The sequence below is a fragment of the Frieseomelitta varia genome, unplaced genomic scaffold (assembly GCF_011392965.1).
Source record: "Frieseomelitta varia isolate USP_RPSP 00005682 unplaced genomic scaffold, Fvar_1.2 scaffold_871, whole genome shotgun sequence".
Taxonomy (NCBI): Eukaryota; Metazoa; Arthropoda; class Insecta; order Hymenoptera; family Apidae; genus Frieseomelitta; species Frieseomelitta varia.
Genome location: NW_025110669.1, coordinates 154,573 through 173,134, shown reverse-complemented (window position 1 = coordinate 173,134; position 18,562 = coordinate 154,573). Strand labels below are relative to the sequence as shown.

General features: G+C 47.6%; 1 protein-coding gene across 3 annotated transcripts; it reads right to left on the bottom strand.

Moving 5' to 3' along the window:
• Positions 1-6,234: 6,234 nt before the first annotated feature.
• On the bottom strand, positions 6,235-18,146 carry LOC122536777 (netrin receptor UNC5C-like). Of its 3 annotated transcripts, XM_043669444.1 has the most exons (13): positions 17,821-18,146; positions 15,213-15,430; positions 14,214-14,427; positions 10,656-10,997; positions 9,823-9,990; positions 9,363-9,527; positions 8,763-8,798; positions 8,425-8,695; positions 8,195-8,343; positions 7,377-8,110; positions 6,843-7,231; positions 6,658-6,759; positions 6,235-6,579 (listed from the first exon to the last, which is right to left on the bottom strand). In XM_043669444.1, exons 1-13 carry the CDS (start codon positions 17,879-17,881, stop codon positions 6,408-6,410), a joined length of 3,021 nt encoding a protein of 1,006 aa, XP_043525379.1. In that variant the 5' UTR covers positions 17,882-18,146; the 3' UTR covers positions 6,235-6,407. The 3 variants fall into 3 exon arrangements, with proteins under 3 accessions (XP_043525379.1, XP_043525380.1, XP_043525381.1); XM_043669445.1 differs by lacking the exon at positions 8,763-8,798; XM_043669446.1 differs by lacking the exons at positions 9,823-9,990; positions 10,656-10,997 and having other exon boundaries at positions 17,821-18,145.
• Positions 18,147-18,562: the final 416 nt, after the last annotated feature.

Sequence of the window (18,562 nt, the reverse complement as noted above, 5' to 3'; positions counted from 1 at the left end):
ATTATATTTCGAACAATCGTCTCTCAAACTTGTCGTTGATTCTCAATCTCGAGTCCGGTTAAATCTCATTCTCCAGAAAAAGGAAAGAGAAGGATTGTTTTGTTTTTTACTTTTTTAAAAATTACTTGAGCAACTCTAAATCGTCAGACTAACTTTCTCTTCTCTCCCTCTCTCTCTCTCTCAAATTAGGTTGTTGAATTTTATTGGATGTATATTGTAGCGACGAAAAGCATCAATTCTCACGCTTTTTAACTCCATTTTTACTTCTTCTTTTCAACTTTTTGAATTTAAGTCGGAACTGTTACGATGTTTGAACCGAAGTAGAATGGGGCCACGCGATTCGTTGCCTATCATCTGCTCTATCATGGTAATGACGGTGACGGTTCTTTTCGCTCTTTCTTTTCACTTTCGCGCGAACTCGTTATAGATGGCCGACGCGCCGTCGCAATGACGTACGATCGACGTGGCCCCATAACTTAAACCGGAGTCAAAAGCCGATTACCCGCCTTCTGTCTGTCCTACTATCTTTCTCATCCGCTTCGTTCCAAAGCTGCCTCTCACCACTCTCACCCGTGTCGAATCTCGCACCCTTCACTCAAGCTTCTTCCGTCTCTCTTCACCCATGTTGCAATTTATTGTGTTAACAAATTACCTTCATCTCACCTTCGTCTCCTCGTCTCGACGCGTACAACGCTGCGCGAACTCGCTTTCTCTCCTCGATTTCCGCGCGATTTCGTTCGCTCTGACCTTTCGCGTGCAAATCGTGATCTTTTCTCGAGAGCTACGAGTCTAGAGGAATTGTCGATTCTTTTCTATCGAGTGCTTTATTAGCTTTTGTTGAGCAAGATTTAGATGGAGAGATTAGGTGAGAGAGGTGTCGGGAAGGGACTCGTTGGTTTCAATAAGCGTCGGTGTTCGAAACTAGAGGACAGGAGATATTTTATAGAGAACTATGACACTCCTATTTGTAAAATTTTCGTGACGCTCTGCTGATGTTTCATATTCGCAGTAATTCTCTGAAAATTTTCGTTTTATCGTTAGTCGAAATTGCGCCACGTTTATCTGCATTGATAAAGAAAAGAAGGGAGAACATCTCCAAGGGAATAATAAAAGAGCGTAGATACTTCTCACTACTGCGATACTACCGTAGACCTAGATTCGAATCTCGAACAGGTCCCCGGGGGCCATTTCCACCCTTTTTTCCACCGATCTACACGTGTATCCGTCGCGGTAGACAGATGTATTGCATACACTTAGACACAAATCTTCGCTCGGTGCTCGCTTGATCGCGCAGCTGATTGCTGTCACGAGCGAACGAGTCAGTGTTCTAGCCCTCTCGTACATTGCTCGTTCGTAACCGGTCCATAGTCTGTAGTGGCAGTTCATAGACAAAAGCGGCGAAACACCTCGCGCAATAACCGATCGGCAACAAGACCTCGCCGACGGAACAATCCTCGCGATATATTATCTGCGATCCTATGTTTGATCGCCAGAGCGGGGAATTGGTCGAGAGCAGATCGAGAGAATAATACTTGCTCAATTAACGCTTTGTTATTATGAATTTTATCCCAACTAAGCGAATTTTAAGATTCAGAAGGATCGTTTTTCTTTTAGTTACGTTCTATGTTAAATCACTGTATTTGTATGTTACCTGCGGATAAACGATAAGTTCACTTAATTCGTTCTTTCAAGTAATTCTCAATCCCTATTGAGAGATGAAGTTTCATTTTTTGCGAGGCTGTTTAGTGCTCTTAGACTCCTCGTCCAAATCACTTCACCGCGCGATTCCCCGAGATATCTCTAAGAAATGTAACGTTCATGTTCGCGTTCTCCTATATTTCACGATCGTTTATCAGCGTTTTTTCGCCCGGTCAACGAAAAAACGATCATCGTCACTGTGGAGTTCGCTTGATTAAACGAACCGCGGATTCTATTCGAGCCCGGGGGGCTAATTTTCTCGCGAAATCGTCATTTATCGGGCGCATGCCAGACCGAGCGTTATGCAAATCATGGCATAATTCAGCGGTGGACTCGCGGATTAAAGCCGGGCGTTCCCATGCAAATGTCGAGAGCGAAGCGAGACGCGACCAAGGAGTCCGCTTCGATCCGCGTCACGACCATCGGGGTGCGTCGATACATCAGGCATGTTTCAGGTCGACGTCGGTGCAAATTTGTTGACAAACGAGACACAACCCCTTCAGTGCTCGTGTACCGGCAAGACCACGTGCTATTTATGTTCGTTCCCGGTGACTTGTAGCCGACTGCATCGCAATTTGTAAAGTCACCGGCGGGGTGGAGACGCAGATGGGAGGCTCTCTTTGCTTCGCGATCTCGCCGCGGTAATGTCGTCGTTCCCGCAAACGCGCTGTAAGAAAATGTATGCAGATTGGGCCTGTGTTTAGGTTCTGACGAACGACAGCTACCGAGATCGTGGACAACTAACTACTGTTTCTGCTCCAGGGTTGAATTACGCGTGCGTGTGCACGATTCGAGCGAATGTCAGAGATTTTCTGGATTGCTGAAGAGATGGATGAGGTTAGGAAGGCGAGTGGGATATTGTTTTTCATCATGGCAGTGGGAATTTAGGTAAAAACGAAACATTTGAGAAAAATTTATAATGGACGCTGTGAATATCGGTACATTAGTATACGGTGTCGCCGCTTGGTTTCAATAATAGTAGTAAGAGTAGAAAACAAAAGAGAGTAGAAGACAAGCGAGCGTAGAGTAGTATGGAAGAAAGTGCGTGAGACCGCGACCACGTGTTAATTTATAAGAGAGTATATAAGAAAGAGTTCATCTGTTGGTGCAACGAAGATTAAAATAAATATATCCATTTAAAGAAGCAGAGTCTAATTATTTATATCAACAATATCAACAGACGCAATTTATATGCGATGAAATGTTAGTACGAGTTTAAATAGACGAGTAGGTATTACTTTCCATAAAGGCAATGAGATTTCAGATCAAAGCAAAAAAAAAAAAAAAAAAGAAAAAGTTCTAAGAAAAATTTATATTGCATGAGATTTGCGTACGAGTTTAAAAAGACATGTAGGTATTATTTTCCATAAATTTCAGTGGAAATGAAGCATCTGAGAAAAATTTATATTGGATGCGATTAATTCTTTATTCAAAACAGAGATGATACATCATGGTAGTTGAGACGGATGCGATAAATTCGTTTCGCCGCGACAGACAGATTATCTCGTTCTTTTCCCCAATTAATTCGTCGATCCGTGAAGAATTATCGCGTTCCAGCGGAGAGTATGTACGTGCCTGGACTGGTAGCGTGGCGTGCAAAATGCGCGGCGAATTTACTGCCCTTTAGGCGCGGATGTCGTGGAATTCCAGGACGGAATTGTTTCGGAACTATGCGGCCAACGCTTTTTGTTTCCGCGCGGTGGCAAAAATCCGACCGGACGACCGGAGTGGTGGAAAAATACGCCGATTCCTTCCGACGCCGTTTTAGAGACGCGATCCTCTTCCTCCCTGTTTTATTTTCGGTGTGTAACCTTCGCGCGTGCTTCCTCGTGGGAGAAACTCGCGCGATTCAATCGCTGTTTTTCTCTTCTATCGTGGTATTCTCGTTTCTCTCCACGTTGTTTCCACGTTACTTTTATTTTATCTTAACGCATTTTATTTGAAGTACGATTTGATTCGTCTCGAATGTAAAATACTGGAAACTTCAATATTCGTTAAAGAGAAAGAGAGAAATTTCTCGGACAAATATCTTTTCATCAACAAGTTGGCAATTTTCCCCTCTCGAAACACGTGCAACAGTATCGCGGACTCTCTTTTATTTTCTTCGCGATCGAGCGTAATTATCCCCGAAAGACCCCGAGCCTCTGACATTACACACACGCGCATCACATGCAGCAACACACGCTAATTGCGTTTATTTCACCACGCTCGCCCTCCAATTTCACTCTCTCGTTAATTCCTATTCAAAGCGCAGTGGACAAAAACACGAACCAAATGACTATCCAATGAACGTAGCTACTAACCGTACGTACGGCGTATCGATTTAAGTAAATCAAACTCATCGAGTCGAATCTCCCTTAACAAGACCGACCCTCCGACCGCCAGCAGTCCGAGCACAAACCCAAACCCGATCCGGGCCTAAACTAGCCTGCCTAAACCTAACCGACGAAAACTCACCGGCCACGAAACAACCCAAGTAGCACAAAACACGACGTCGATGCGTACTCCTCTTATCTAATCAACCAATTACCACCCTGATTTCGATAGTCCTTCCTACGCTCTTCGGCAAACGGCTAGCGATATCAGCTGTACAGCCGTGCAACGTTTGCGCATTATTCATACACGACCGAGCAATAATCGGGCCGCAACTGTGGCAATTAGTTGCATAATTTATTCACGCGGAATTCGCGTGGATTGGAGGCGGCGTAGGGCGCGGAATCGATTTTCGAGAGGTTGGCTCGATCGCGATATCTCCGGAACGATTCAGGCAGAGGCAGAGGCAGAGGCAGAGGCAGAGGCAGCCTGGCCACCCTCGATGGTGTTGCGCCGTGCTGTTTTGCACGCGTCGTACGATGTTGTTCGGGGAGAATCCACCCCGCTGCGTTCAGGGGTTGCGTGTGCGTGACCGGACCTTCCGCGTTAACGGAAGCGAGCGAAGCGGCCGCCGCTGCCGCCGCCAATATCTGATTCGCCCTATCCTTCTCGTAATTGCCTGTAGATCCCAATCGCGATTAGTCCGGGAAATTAATACGGTTCTGGATGTGGAATTTATGCGACTCTGACGTGGATTATGCATATACGATGGCCGGCCGCGGCAATAACCGCGTCGTTACCGACGACGTTATCGAGGCGTGTTCGCTCGCGGAAACCTCTCGCCCGCCTTCTCGATTTTATACCCGATGGATACCCCACGATGGGCTCATATCGGAGATTAATGACGCCTGCGCCCCGCATCACGGCTCAATTTCGAATTAGACGACACGGCGCTGCGGGAGACACGGCGTGTCTAATTCCTTTTGGGGTGATAGAAGTTCATCTCCAATTTCAAGTGTGCTGCTATTGCCGCACGGCTTCCGAATGAAATTAATTAATTTTAACGACGAAGAACTTGTCTTTCTACTTGATATTAACGAAAAGTCAGAAAGGAGATCAACCAACTATTTAAATTTCACTTCTTTCGTTTGTTCGCTAATAAAATTAACAAATCCGTTGAAATACACAACGAAGACGAAACACTTTGTCCTACTCCATCAACGCGATCGACAGCCGATAATCAATAGGGACGTGAGACACCGTTCAGCTTTCACGATCCATCATCACCGCTTCGAATAAATATACTTTGGCACGGACGTAAAGAAGGCAGCCACCTGGCCAACGTCGAACCAGCGATACAAATCCGTATTCACGGTATTACCGTGAAAGGCTAGTTCGCCAGTACATCCAACGACGCAGGTCAACAGCCATTGTCCGCCGGAATTACCACCAGCAGCAGCCTGCCTGTGATTAAACGTCCTCCCCCGCCACACTGCGTGTGCACGATCCTTGCAAGAGGGTTGAAGGGGAAGGGAAGAGAAGGGAAGGGAAGAGAAGGGACGTAGGGTGGAGGTAAAGGGATACATGCATACCTATATGAGGGCTGGCATCCAGGCATACCTACTCTAGCTCCTCGAAGCCTGCCAGAATCGCAGGACCCTCACTCCCATGTTTAGCTGGATAATGCCCATTGTTTCGAGCATCCCACGCATCCTTGCTCTTGGACGCGATACCTAGGAGAAACCCTCGGCTGAAATGCCCGCGCCGCGATACGATGCGTTCGAATGGCAGCCAAATAGCCGGTTAAGTGCACTCGCGATTGCATTCTGCTGGCACCAGCCTCACCGTCGATTCCGGGAATCGCCGCCTTCGGCATTCAGGTGCAAATTGGCCCGGCGAAGCCTCGTTCGCTACTTCCGATCTTCCGTGCGCGAGATTATTGTATCGTATTGTTGCACGATCGAGATCTCGCGGATCTCCCGGTAGACACAAGACGAGTGAATCAGGATTCTGCGCTTTTGCGTTCGCTTCGTCGTTAATGATTTGACGTTTGAATGATGTGGCGACTGAAGAGGGACAAAAGGAAATTCGATAGCAAGGAAATTTAAGGTGTCAGTTTGTGAAAATTTGTCCGCAAACGAAGACAGAGACAAAACGAGTGTACGTTGTAATCTAACGATATCTTTTAGGGATGTTGTTTTGGGAACGTAGTAAAAATCAACGTTTGCTATAAACGAGCTTTATGTACAAACACGGTCGTTGCCTCTATGCAACGTGTGATTCTACATCGATTCCTCTTGTCATCCGTAATATAGACTTCGATATTCTCTTATATGTACAAAACATTATAAAATGGCCAACGATGGATCGCTTAACGGGCAGTGATTGTCGGACTCTCAGATCCACGGACCTAGGCGGCTTTCGAGGACATTGGCTGCGTCCACGCGTCCCATCAGTCTCAAGTGATTCAAAAGATCCGCGAGAGCCGTAGCTTCCTGATGTTTCGCCTCCCACAGATCCAAAATGTGCTCCGTCGGGCTGGCCTTTGTTGCGAAGTAATCAACGTATCTGCGTAAAGTCAGCGATAGATTTTACTCCTCTATTTTCTGCCGTTTCTCTCTCCAAACAATTGAAACAGAATCTCACCGATCTACTTGAAGTCTCTGCGCTAGCATTCTCCAATCGTTTCCTCGCACACTTGGCGGATCGAGACACTGACACAACTGTTTTCTCAGTGTCTTGGAAAATCTTCGACGAACAAAATTATCCAGAATTATTTAACCGTTTCGACAAAGAAATTAAGCGAAAAGGATGAAAAGGTCGAGCGATACCTGAATGGTCTGGGTACGACCGATTCGGTCGACCTGTTCGAATTTTTCCCACGTAAAACGATAGACGACTCGGACTTGGTGGTCTTCTTTCCACTGGAAGTGTTCCTCTTCATCAGATCCAGGTCGATTCTCAGGAAGAGCGCGTGCTCTTCGAAACCGCACTGACAGGCCCGTAGCTCGAAGCTGAGCCTCAAGTCGCCGACGGTTTTCTCGATCCTGAAGGATCTTCTCACGCTGGTTCTCGTCGACGACCAGATTCGTCGATACGGAACCTCTTGACGCTCGACGAACCCGCTCTCTCTGTCCTCCAAGTCGATTCGAAGCGGGGAACCGCCCGCTCTGAAGCCTAAGGTTCCGTGGTCGATTCGCGAGCCACCCAAGCGGCGTTCCTGTACGGATTTCACGAGTTCTCAAATGAAATTTTCAAGGTAGATTTCAAATAGAGATTAATCTCTCAAGAAGAGTGTAAAAGCCTGGAACAAGATGGGAGGAACGACTAAAGTAAAAACGAAGAACAATATTAACAAGATTAACCTGCTCCACGATGAGTTTAAAGGCAGCCTTCGTGTCTTCCATCAAGTGACATCTGATGTGATCCCTCTCGCGAGACAAAAACGCGACGATACAGATTCTCTTCACTGCCAGTCCTGGCGCGACCACGGAGTTCTCCCCGGCGACTGCATAAACGCTAGGAGTCTCGGTGACCAGGAAAACCCCGTTGTGATCCAACTGCGCGAACGGTTGACCAGGAAGATTGATTGGCTCGCCACCCAGCGTCAGAATCTTCCTCCAGGTGGATCCAGAAGCGAGGCTGGAGCTGGTGGACGAGTTGCTCGACTTGTTCGACTTGGTATCCAAGTCGAGATCCGTGGACCAGAGGCTCAGTTCCCAGTTTCCAGTCCTCAGTTCGGCACAGTGTTCGAACTGAAGGATCACAGGCTTTACCAGGTCGATCCCGCTCGGGCCACAAGCCACCACAGCTGACAGTAGAGTGAGACCAGGCGACAGACCAGGTCTCAGAGTCTCGTCTCCAAGGACGGCCAAGTGTAGACCGTGTCTTCTTCCACGAGAAATGGCTCCTTCTGGTACGGACATGGAGACTCCAACCTCCGGTACCACGAGAAGCGCACCCTGTTCATCGACCATTGCCCTCACGATGAATCCACCGGAATCGTCGTGGCTCCTGTCCTCGTCTCCGAGTCTTTCCTCGTCCTCGTGCTCGTCGTCGTCCTCGTTGGTGCTCTCCTGATTCGCCTGGCAGGTGGAACCTAAAGACCAGATGTTACCAGGCCCGCTGTTACTATCTGTTTCTCGATCGTCGTGTTCGAGTTGATGGTACGCTCGTTCCTTACGAGATGATCGGCCCTCCTCGTTATCCGATAAGCCTCTGCCACGCTGCGAGTTTCTGCACGAGGACCTGGCGACGGAAGAACTGGGCGACGGCCTCGTAGTCGAAGGCAGCGAAAGCTGCGGTACGTCGTAATGGTGCTCCGAGCAAGATCTGCGCACCGTCAGATGGACGTTTTCAACAAGGAACAAGCATCGATAAACGGGCAGTTTAATTTCCTCGAGAGTCGTTTACCTAGGCATCCTGCAGGCGTTCGACTCGTCTATCACCTGTTCCAATCGTCTGTCCACCGAAAGCACCGAACGATCGTTCTTCGAGACCACCGATTTCGCTAACTCCCCCGGACGACGGAAATCTAACCTCGCTACACCGTACAGAGCCTCCATTCGTTCTTTCCGGCGCATCAGTCGGACGAAGAAGATGGTAGCCAACGCCAGAATGATCGCCGCTAAGCTGAGAGTGATCCACAGCGCCAGTATGTTTCTGTGATCGATCGCCCTGGTTGCTGCGGGAAACGATGGCTTTCAAACTGATTTTCTACAGGAGGAACTGTTCCGCGCAGTGGCATTTACCTTCCTTGAAGACTCGCGGACCGTCTTGTCCCAGGGCTGCATGCGATAGCACGAAGAAAAGTGACTTACTGTACGAGGAAAGAGACGCGATCTGAGGAAAAACCGTAAAGCTAGCTGGGCAATTCTAGTTGACGTGGCGTTATCGTCGATTGGATTGACGCGCTTTTTCACTTCACTTTGGATAATTACTTCCGACAGCCATCGAATGTTCTTTCGATCATTCCGATAACTTTATCGCAATAAATCGTCGCGTTCCATCCGAACGATGTTCGTTCGCTGAAAAATTAATCTCTCCGAACGAGTGTCACGTCTGTTACCGGGACAATGGCAATATTTGCGTGCAACGACCGGCTAATCGAAAAAGGTTCGGCAAATGGAGGACCGAGAGCTTTCTGCGAGTCATTATTAATTTAAATGGTATCTCTGCGGCACGCATGGGACCGCGCTCGACGCCGTTCGCTCGTAATAAATTGTTCGCTGCTTTATCAAATAAAAAGAGACAATGAAAAAAAGAAATGGAAACAGAGGAAAGGAGAAGAAGAAGAAAAAGAAAAAGAAGAAGAAACGCAAAAAGGAGGCAAGAACGCAGCTGGAGCTTACCATTACATCGATCCATGGAACAAGACTCGACGATGACGTCCTTGCCTTGACAGGGGCGACCACCATTGCTCGCCGGGGGGTCGTTGCAGGATCTCCTTCTTACTCTGGAACAATCGAGACCGCATGCGGACCAGGAGGACCAGCTTGACCATCTGCCGTCGACCGCTGAAAGCAACGGGTGAACTTGAAAATCCCGATTAAATCTCGGTTATCAGATGTACGGTGAGCGGAGTCCGAACGGGGACCAAACGATTACATCTCGAAACGTGGCTCGGTGTATGCGTCTGACGACGAGGCCTCGTCTCGTCGTTTGATCGTTTCGTCGATGGGACAGGGAAACAGGACTGTTTTGAGTTACAGAGAGGAATAGCTGGCTACGTACACAGGCACGTACCTGTCTGCTATATGTCAAGGGTATCGTTGTAATTGTTTTGTAATTGGCTGGCTCTGTCGGTCTTACCGGGACAGGAGGGATTGCACTCGACCCTCTGCGTCGCTGGACCTGGACAGGCTTGACCCCCATTCATGGGCGCGGGATTCGTGCAAGTTCGCGTCCGCTTTTGCACACCACGGCCACAACGGGTGCTGCAGTCTGACCATCCGGACCAGGAAGACCACCCGCCGTTCACTGTGAACGAGTTTCCAGAATGAGTGAGGAACGTCGTATCGGGAAAAAACGTCGCGTTTCGGGTAAGAATAGCGACGACTTTTCGCGCTTAATGACGCTACGATCTCTCTCAGGCATTTTTACGCATTTTAATTAAAATTCCATCCTTGAACCGATTGAAAAGACGAAATGAAAGAAACGAACGACTCCGCCCGACTTGGGAAGTAAACGAAACAAATAAAACAACGTGCAACAATTCTGTCAAGTCTGACAGATTGTTGCCAAGATTTCAGATAGAATCTCCGATTAAGAAGATTTCCGTGGCAAACAATAAGCGCGTTGGATCGTGGCAAGTATTTCGACAGAGGCGAACAAAGTTACAGAGATCTCGTTAAACTTGTTCAGGAACGACAATTACCGTCGGTTCTCTGCCAAGAACTCGGACTACAGTCTCTCGCGCAACGTGTCACGCATTCTCCCATTGTCCGTCCGGACACCGTCCCGATTCTATTATTCCCTCTCTTCTGAGAGAGAAAGAGAGAGACTGTCGCTATACGTTAAGCGTTACGCTCAATTATCTCTCGATACGCGATCATCGTTTCTAATTACGCTCGCTCGCGTTCGCGTAATATTGGAATCCGATGGAATATTCATCCATTCTCACGGAACGTGCAAATAGATCTCACCGTAAACCGTCAGCACGGCCGGTTCACTGACCCGCCTGGCAGCGATGTTCTCAGCCACGCACGAATAATTCCCCTGATGCCTGAGCTCGGCCCTCCCCAAGGTCAGGTGTCCATCGCCGGTTTGAAGGAAGTTGTTGGCCGCTGTCACGTCGTTCGGGATGCCATTCGCGACGGAGGAGGCCGGCGGGGTCGAGCTAGCGACAGTCTCGAGCGGCGAGCCATTCTTCAGCCAGTAGACCTTGGGTTGCGGCACTCCTAGCGGCGGTGTGCAACGGAGTTCCGCGTTTCGGCCAGCCTCCACGGACAGCGAGTACGGCGGTGACAGGAAGTGTTTCTTCAGGTCTGCGGGCGAGGACGCGCCGCAGCGCCGTTAGCAGCGGCGGTCGGCTTTTTTTAATATTCGCTCGGGAACACGGGACGCACGAGAGCTCGACGAGACAGCGGAAGGGCGCGGGGAGGACTACAGAGGAAGGGAGCAGCGAGGGAGCAGGCCACTCAGCGATATTAGGCCGCGTGTATAAATGCAAGGGCGCTTTCACCAGGCCGCGTCTCTCTATGCACGCCGCACTCGAGCGGAGCACCGTTACACCGGCCAGGAAAAAGATTTTTGCTTGATCCGCGAGGGTTGCCATTCGGGTTGGCCAACGGTGGCATATTATCCGGTGTGCCGCGGATACGCGGAAAAATAGCTGCTTTTATATCGCTCGTGAAGGGAAACGGTATGAGCAAGAAACGTAGTCCCGTAGATCCGTTGGTTACGTTCTTCTTCACTGTGTTACACTGTCTAGACTACCTTTCCACACACACTCCCCCCCGCCGGTGCCGTTATCAGAGATGCTTTTAATACGTTGGTGAATGGGGAACATGAACCGATTAGATGAAAACCATGGTCGCGTTACGCAGGGTGAGGTTATAATTCGTAGCGTGGTACGAATCAACGGATGTGGAAGATTCACCGAGTGAAATTACACAAGGATTTAGTAGCAAAAATAGCTGTGAAATTCAATCAAGTACGCTGCAGTGAATTCCAGATTGAATTCTGCGTTCGACTCGACGTTAGAGCTCGTTTGAAAATGTTTCTGTACGTGACAGTGACAACGACAGTGACAGTCTCGCTAATAGAGTATAGTTAAAGTATGTAGTTACACAAACTATCAATCGGATGCACGTGCATTCGATTAAAACGTTTGCACCTAGTGGCCGCAAACAACATATGTGTCGCGAGCATCTCGTTTGGCAATTTTTTTACGGTGAAAGAAATTTGAAAGTGGAAAAATAATCCTTCAATACAGTACACGTCAATTTTGCACGCATTAGTTTTCACGTGAAAAAAAAAAAAAAAAAAACAAAAAAAAGAAGAAAGCGGAAATATATCGGACGATCGTCTAATCTAATTATTACGTTATTATATTTGTCTAATAATCACATCCTCTGGTTTCACGGATGTGTGAAAATCAAGACTAAACCCTCTCATTAAAGAAAGTCTTTGTTTCAATGGTACAGAAGCCTAGACGAACTCCTAAAGAGAATAATCTCGTTGCCAGAATTTCCTCCGCGTAATTTCCTCGGTGATTTTCTTAGGAATCGCGTTCGCGTGCTAGCGCGCGGTTTTCGTCCCAGGAATCTCGACGAATGAAATTAAGCGGCGTTCTCACGGCGAAATCGTCGTCCCGGGGCGTGCAACGAAATTACCGCCGGATTAATTCGTGGCTCGGTTTCCTCAGGTGGTTCGTGGCGCCGAGATCGCGCCGAGTTCCGCGACGAAACGCCATCGCGATCGATACGCGAGCCGCGTGTTCAATTTCGAAAGCACGTCCGTTTCCTGTTTGCTCGCAAATACGGATTTAATCCTCCGTCCTGTTTGTCTCGCGCGTGTTTGCGCACCGCGACGCGCGCGTCTGAGCGAAAATTGCTCTTTCGACTCTTGAACTTTCCGCCGGGGGCGACCGTCCCTTCGATTTTATCTGTCCGCGAGAAGAGCAGATGCGAAATCTACGATCTCTGCGAAAGAGCCAGAGAAGGTAACAGGTTCGTCGCTTTTGTTGGTCACTGCAATATGCTCTGAGAGTATGACACGATTTGATGGGCTCAAGAAAGTGTTGTTTTAAATTCAATCGACTTGCGACTACGTGACCAGAAAATTTCGATACAAATGTGAAATGCACGCATCTTTATTGAGAAATGTTTTGATAGAAGATGGAGGTATGAAAGCATTTAACCGCTGGTGTAAATTACTCAGACCATCCACGATCGTCTAAATTCTCATCCTTACACCGAGTCATCAGTCAAACTGTCAAGACTAAAATTAATTTAAAGCTCAAAAGCTGTCTGACATCGTCGCGTTTCACGAGTTACCAATTTGCAAGGCGACAACACACCGGCGTTGTTTCCACCACTATGACCAAAAAAGAAAAAAAGGAAACAAGAATGAAACGGAGGGAGTGATCGAAAGGCAGCGCAACGATTCTGTATTCACAGGTGTTTGCTTTGCAATAGAATATCGATTAGATTTTGGGCTCGGTTTACGCGTCACGGGGTATCCGGTGAAAACAAGCGAACGCGGCATCCCTCTGCACCGCAATCGACTAACCCTCGCCGACAGCGGAGCTTACGGGAGTGAATTTCGCGGCGGGTATCTCGAAAATCCCTGTTTCGAGAGTCGGTTCCGCACTAATCGGGTTAATGAAGTTACGTTTTATGACCGATTTCAGGTGCCAGTTGCTCCCGGTGCCGATTTCTCTGCCCCTCTCTTTCACCCGTGCTACAATCGCACGTTAATACGTTCCCACCCTCCTTCTGTTCACCCTCGTCATCCCTACGTCTTTTTCACTTTCTATCTTTCATTTTTGTTTCTCGTTGTTTTCGACTGGAATTACGCCGAGACTATTACTGGACGACCAAGTCGTTCGTTTTAATTATATCGCGATATTCTGTTAAAATTATATATATATATATATATATATATATATAATACAATATATATTTATATATATAAATTATAAATATATAATATATAAATATATAATACATATATAATACAATATAAATTATATATATATATATAATACAATATATATTTTCGAGACTTTCATTCGGTACATACTAAAGCAAGATATTTTTTTGGGAGACTCATCCTGGAGAGAAGATAACTTATTTGGACAGATTGATCGGAGGGCGTCTGATCCTGTCAGACGTATTCTATCTCTCCCTGCCACGCAGTGTATTTATAGCGGAATAAATAGAACTAGCGTGGGGAAAGTCGAGGAAACGGTCGGATTGGGGTGAGATAAATTTATTATTTCCAGGATTGACTCACCTATTTATGTGTTACGACCCTCGCGAATTAGGTATTCAGTGTCTGCCATATACGCGCGTGCCTACGTAGAGGCATAGTCTGTATAAAGAGGAAAACTTCCAAGAGTCAGGCATCGAAAGTGCGACATAGACGAAACGTCGAGGGGTTGGGTGGGCGATCAAAGGCTGAGTGACCGAAGGAAAGTTGAAAGAGGAAAAGAGAAGGGGGAACTGAACCGATAGATTGGAGTGTCCTCTACTTACAGGCGACCTCAACCGTGGCTGGCTGCCCTCGAATCTGACCTGGTCCCGACCATGCCACGCATTCGCACTTGAACCTCTCCCTACCGAAGTACTCCTCGACCTCGTTCCTCGTCACGTTCAACTCGACCTCCACGACCCTCGTTCCGGTGCGAGGGTCCACGAAATCCTGGTGCTGCGACCGCTCGGCTCGGTCGCCGTTACAACGAAAATACACCTGCAACGGAGCGCGCGGGTCGGAATAAGGTTGCTGAATATGGTGGCTGACGGCGCGTGAAAAGGGCCAGGGAACAAGTTGCAGGTTGTCCGCGTACGGTGGGCTTTCCTCGAGTGGTTAATAGGAACGAGTGGCGAAGAGGAAAATGACGGGACGACGAGGCTTGGACTAGTTGGTCTGTTTCGCGAACAACGTGCGAAACGCGGAGCCCACCGAGTGGAGAAAGCTCTCGCGGTGCTGGAGCGACGACTACTTGGCCCGTTGTTACGTCTCTTCGGCGCTCTATCTCGCCAACTCTATTGTTTCGCGGAGCAGAGAGCTGTGAAAGTGCAGGTCTTGGAAGGTCTTTCTCGTTGCGGAGGTTATTACTCGATGAACCACCGTAATTTTCAATTCCCAAGGGAGAATTGGGCCACGTGCGCGGAGGGTGAAGCTCTTTGAAGTTCGTCACGTTTGTCGAAAGTCCGCTAATGTCGCGTTTTTAAGAGCGTATGTGGGTTTTACGAGGAAGACGTTTTTCTTGACTACTTGGTAATAGTGGAACGATCTCACCTAGAAGAATCAATCGGCTGAACAAGTCTCTGTTGCAGAACAGAGAATCGAATGTTAATCGACACTTATGTATGCTGTGAAACAACGAAAATTAGAGTTGGTCGGCTCGATTTCTGAAACGCTCGTACGAGCTCGAATTCATAAATCTAACGATTTATCTCGATTAACTGCGAAATTTTCGCGTAATCTGTCTCGATGATTACGAGAAAAGCGAGCCGGCCTGTTTTGCGTACCTGAAGAGCGTGTGCCGCGCGACAATGAAGGGTAGCCGGTTTCCCCTTCACCACAAACGTGTCGACGGGTTCCGCTAGGAAGATCGGCAACGAGCCACCGACGATAAGATCGATATCGCTGGTTATGGTCGCGGTGTCGTAGTCACCGTAGTCGTAATCATCCACGGGATAATTTTCTTCGTCGTCCTCCTCCGCGTCATCTTCCTCCTCCTTCGTGTCTGGAAGCAAAGAGTGAGATTCACCTAAAATTTACGCGAGACTCGAAGTATCGGTAGATCCTTTGTCTCGGTGATTTTAAATAAACCGACTCGGTTGCGAATCGTATCGGAATGAAACAGCGCGGCGAAAGTGGAATTTGAATAATTAATTCAATCGTAGAAAGTCACGGAAACTTCCTGCGAATTATGAATAAATAATGGGCATCCTCGACTTCGCTCGCCGTAAACGGTATAAAAAAAAAAAGCGAAAGTTGAAAGAGAGTGGAGTAAGCGCCAGTGTAAAGACCGCGTAACTTTCATTGTCAAAAGTGAAGTCATTTATGAATCAACTAGTGCTCGTATTACTTTCCTAACCTAATTACCCTATTCTTATCTAATCTATATTCTTGTTCCAATTATACTAATAGTCGAGAGATTAAAACTGTAAAAGTATCTCTTGACGAGACGATTCCTAAATTCCTTTATCCCCGACTCTGAGTTTCATTCGCGCAGTTTCAGCGTGTTTCGGCTCTTTGATGGTTTAACGCCGCGAACAGCCGATAAAGATCGGACGTCACGAGCGAGTAACACGCGCGTGTTAGAGAACGCAAAAGGGGGTTGATTCAGCGAGTGAAACGAGCCATGCTCGCCAAGAGATCTTCTCCTCGCCGATCATCGCTGGCTGCGTTCAACAAGACGAACGACGTCTGTTTACGAACGTATCGGACGTTTCTGCCATCTGGAGCAGGCCACGGTAAATTTAGACGTCGCGCGATGGAAACGGCAAAGCTCGGTTTAACGACGCGTACGGGATTTTACGTCGTGTATCAGTCAGCGGGATCTACTCGCTTTAGGATCTCTTAGTCTTTCACACTTGGTCGCAGTGCCCAACGTTTCTCCAGGTCTCTTTCTCTTTTATCCCCGGTGCAGTGCCGGTGCGTTTCGCTCGCGACTCGCTACACACACGCTTGCTAAGTTACACTTGCCAAGGAACTTTATTACCCGGCACGAGTAAGGCGATCGCCGACTCTTGTTTGACTCGAAGCAGTAAACCGAGAGACGATTACCCCCGCTGTCACGCTCGCCGGGAAACATGTCACGATCTCGAGCCGGGGCTTTGTAGGATATCAACGTTCCGCGCGTAAATTCGCCCCGCGAGTTTATCTCTGTCGCTCGGGGGAAATTTGGACGCGTGTCCGAGGACATTTCGAAGGCGACTCGGTGGAAATTTTTCGCGCGAGTCGTTAACACCGCGCACCGCGAAATGTGAGATACAACCGAGTGCTCCTCTTTCCTCTCTAACCCATGGCGTTCTGCCGCGCACGTCGCTGACCAAATATTTTTGGAAGAATTCAGAGAAGAGGTGGCTCGGAATTTCGTAATTTTAAACAAATTTTCTTGTCGAAAATTCGAAGCAAGAAAGATTATTGTTAATATGTAGAATTAACTTTGAATACGCGATAAAACTAGTCGGTCTTCAAATGTGCTTGAATTATAAGTTGAATATTGCATTACGGTCAGACTGAAGTGAAAAAGTGCTGAAAATATATGCTAAATGATAAAGTTTTATGTATATATATATATATATATATATATAATTTCCAGTACATGTAGATACAAACTCGACAACCACAGCAATTCTTCAGATTTTATGTATGTTAATTTACTGATGAAAATAATGGAGAATCGTTTTGTACAGATTGAGATTACTATGGGAGATGTGCGATACTCATTCGCGAATTTAATTCACTGGCAGCGTATTTTGGCGATCCTCTTTCCGCGATATGATTAATTGCCTCCGGTGTCGCGGACGCGAGAATCAACGCGCCAGTTCATTTGCATTCTGTTCAATTTTTCGTTACGTGTTAATCTTCGCGCCTGTTAAAACAGCAGATGCAAATGCGCTGGAATTTTTATTAATATCCTGAATCGTTCGCGCTCGCGTTATTTTCTCTTTTCTTGTATTGAAAAACATTTCTATTCTTTCCTTTTTTTTTCTTTTTTGTTGAAAGGAAAAAGGAACAAGTCTCTGCGTAATTTATCGACAGCCGGGAAAGTTTTGTTGTTCGATGCGAGTAGATCAAGACGTGTCGCGACAGAGATAAGCAAAGTTCCGGCGAAACAGCAACGCAAATGCGCCAAAAGTTCGCGAGACCAGGCAAACAGCAACTCCGAACAATTGAACAGTCAGAGTAAACTGCCGTACATAAATGGGGGGGGGGGGAAGGATCCCGTTTGTTTGATCCGAGGTTTTCAAGCGGCAAACTTCGAACCCTTGTGTGCTCGAATCCTCTATTTGCCAAGAACTCGCAAACGTCTTGCGAACCAAAAAATTTATCGCCCCGCTGCTAAGCTAGCTGTGGCTCTCTATTACAAACCGCGAGTCGCGTAGTGAAATAAATCATCCTTACTCTCGAGGGTGCAGGCGAGGCGTAGAAGCGCCAAAAGCAGTATGCTGATCTTTAGTTCCATCCTCGGCTCACATCTCACTGAACCATGTCCCTCGACCGCCGATAAACCGAAGCAACATGTACGACCACCTTACGCTTCGATCATCCCCAAATCGCACGATCCGAAATTCGTCCAACTTCGTGAATCTTCATTGAAACAACTTCTATCACCCATTGTCCATCTTACTATCATATATTTCCCTCTCTTTCTCTCTCTCCCTCTCACATCTTTGCGATTACCATCGTGTCAAAGCGAAGCGCGACGAAAAATCGTTGCTCTCGCTGGTAAAAAAAGGAAAAAGAAAAAAAAGAAATAAAGAAAAAAGAGAAAGAAAGAAAGAAGACAACGAAGCGGCGTTAATTGCTGGCGGCCTCAAATTACATGACAAATCGGCGCGCGGTACGGTCGGCTGCGCTTCCGTTCGAGCGTGCCGCGTGTAGCACGAGAAAGATAGGCTGAGAGAGGGACACGTGACCGGCTTGCGAGAGATCCCCCGGGTGGTGCGCGCGATCGACAAACGGAACGAAGAGTTGCTGGCCGGCTGAAGGGGGGCAATTCGGTATATGGAGGGTTGGCAGCGCACGATCCTCGCCGCTCGGCACGCGGTAGACGACTGAACTTGCCGACGTGCGCGCACCTCTATATATATACATATATACACGTCTCGCTTCGATAGCGTCGCTCTTCTTCATCCCCTTGTCG

Coding starts and splice junctions, on each gene's coding strand:
- LOC122536777 (XM_043669444.1), bottom strand. CDS start 17,881: ATGGAACTAAAGATCAGCATACTGCTTTTGGCGCTTCTACGCCTCGCC. Junction 15,431..17,820: donor CCTCGCCTGCACCCTCGAGA/GTAAGGATGATT, acceptor CTTTGCTTCCAG/ACACGAAGGAGGAGGAAGAT. Junction 10,998..14,213: donor AGCCACGGTTGAGGTCGCCT/GTAAGTAGAGGA, acceptor CCTCGCCCGCAG/ACCTGAAGAAACACTTCCTG.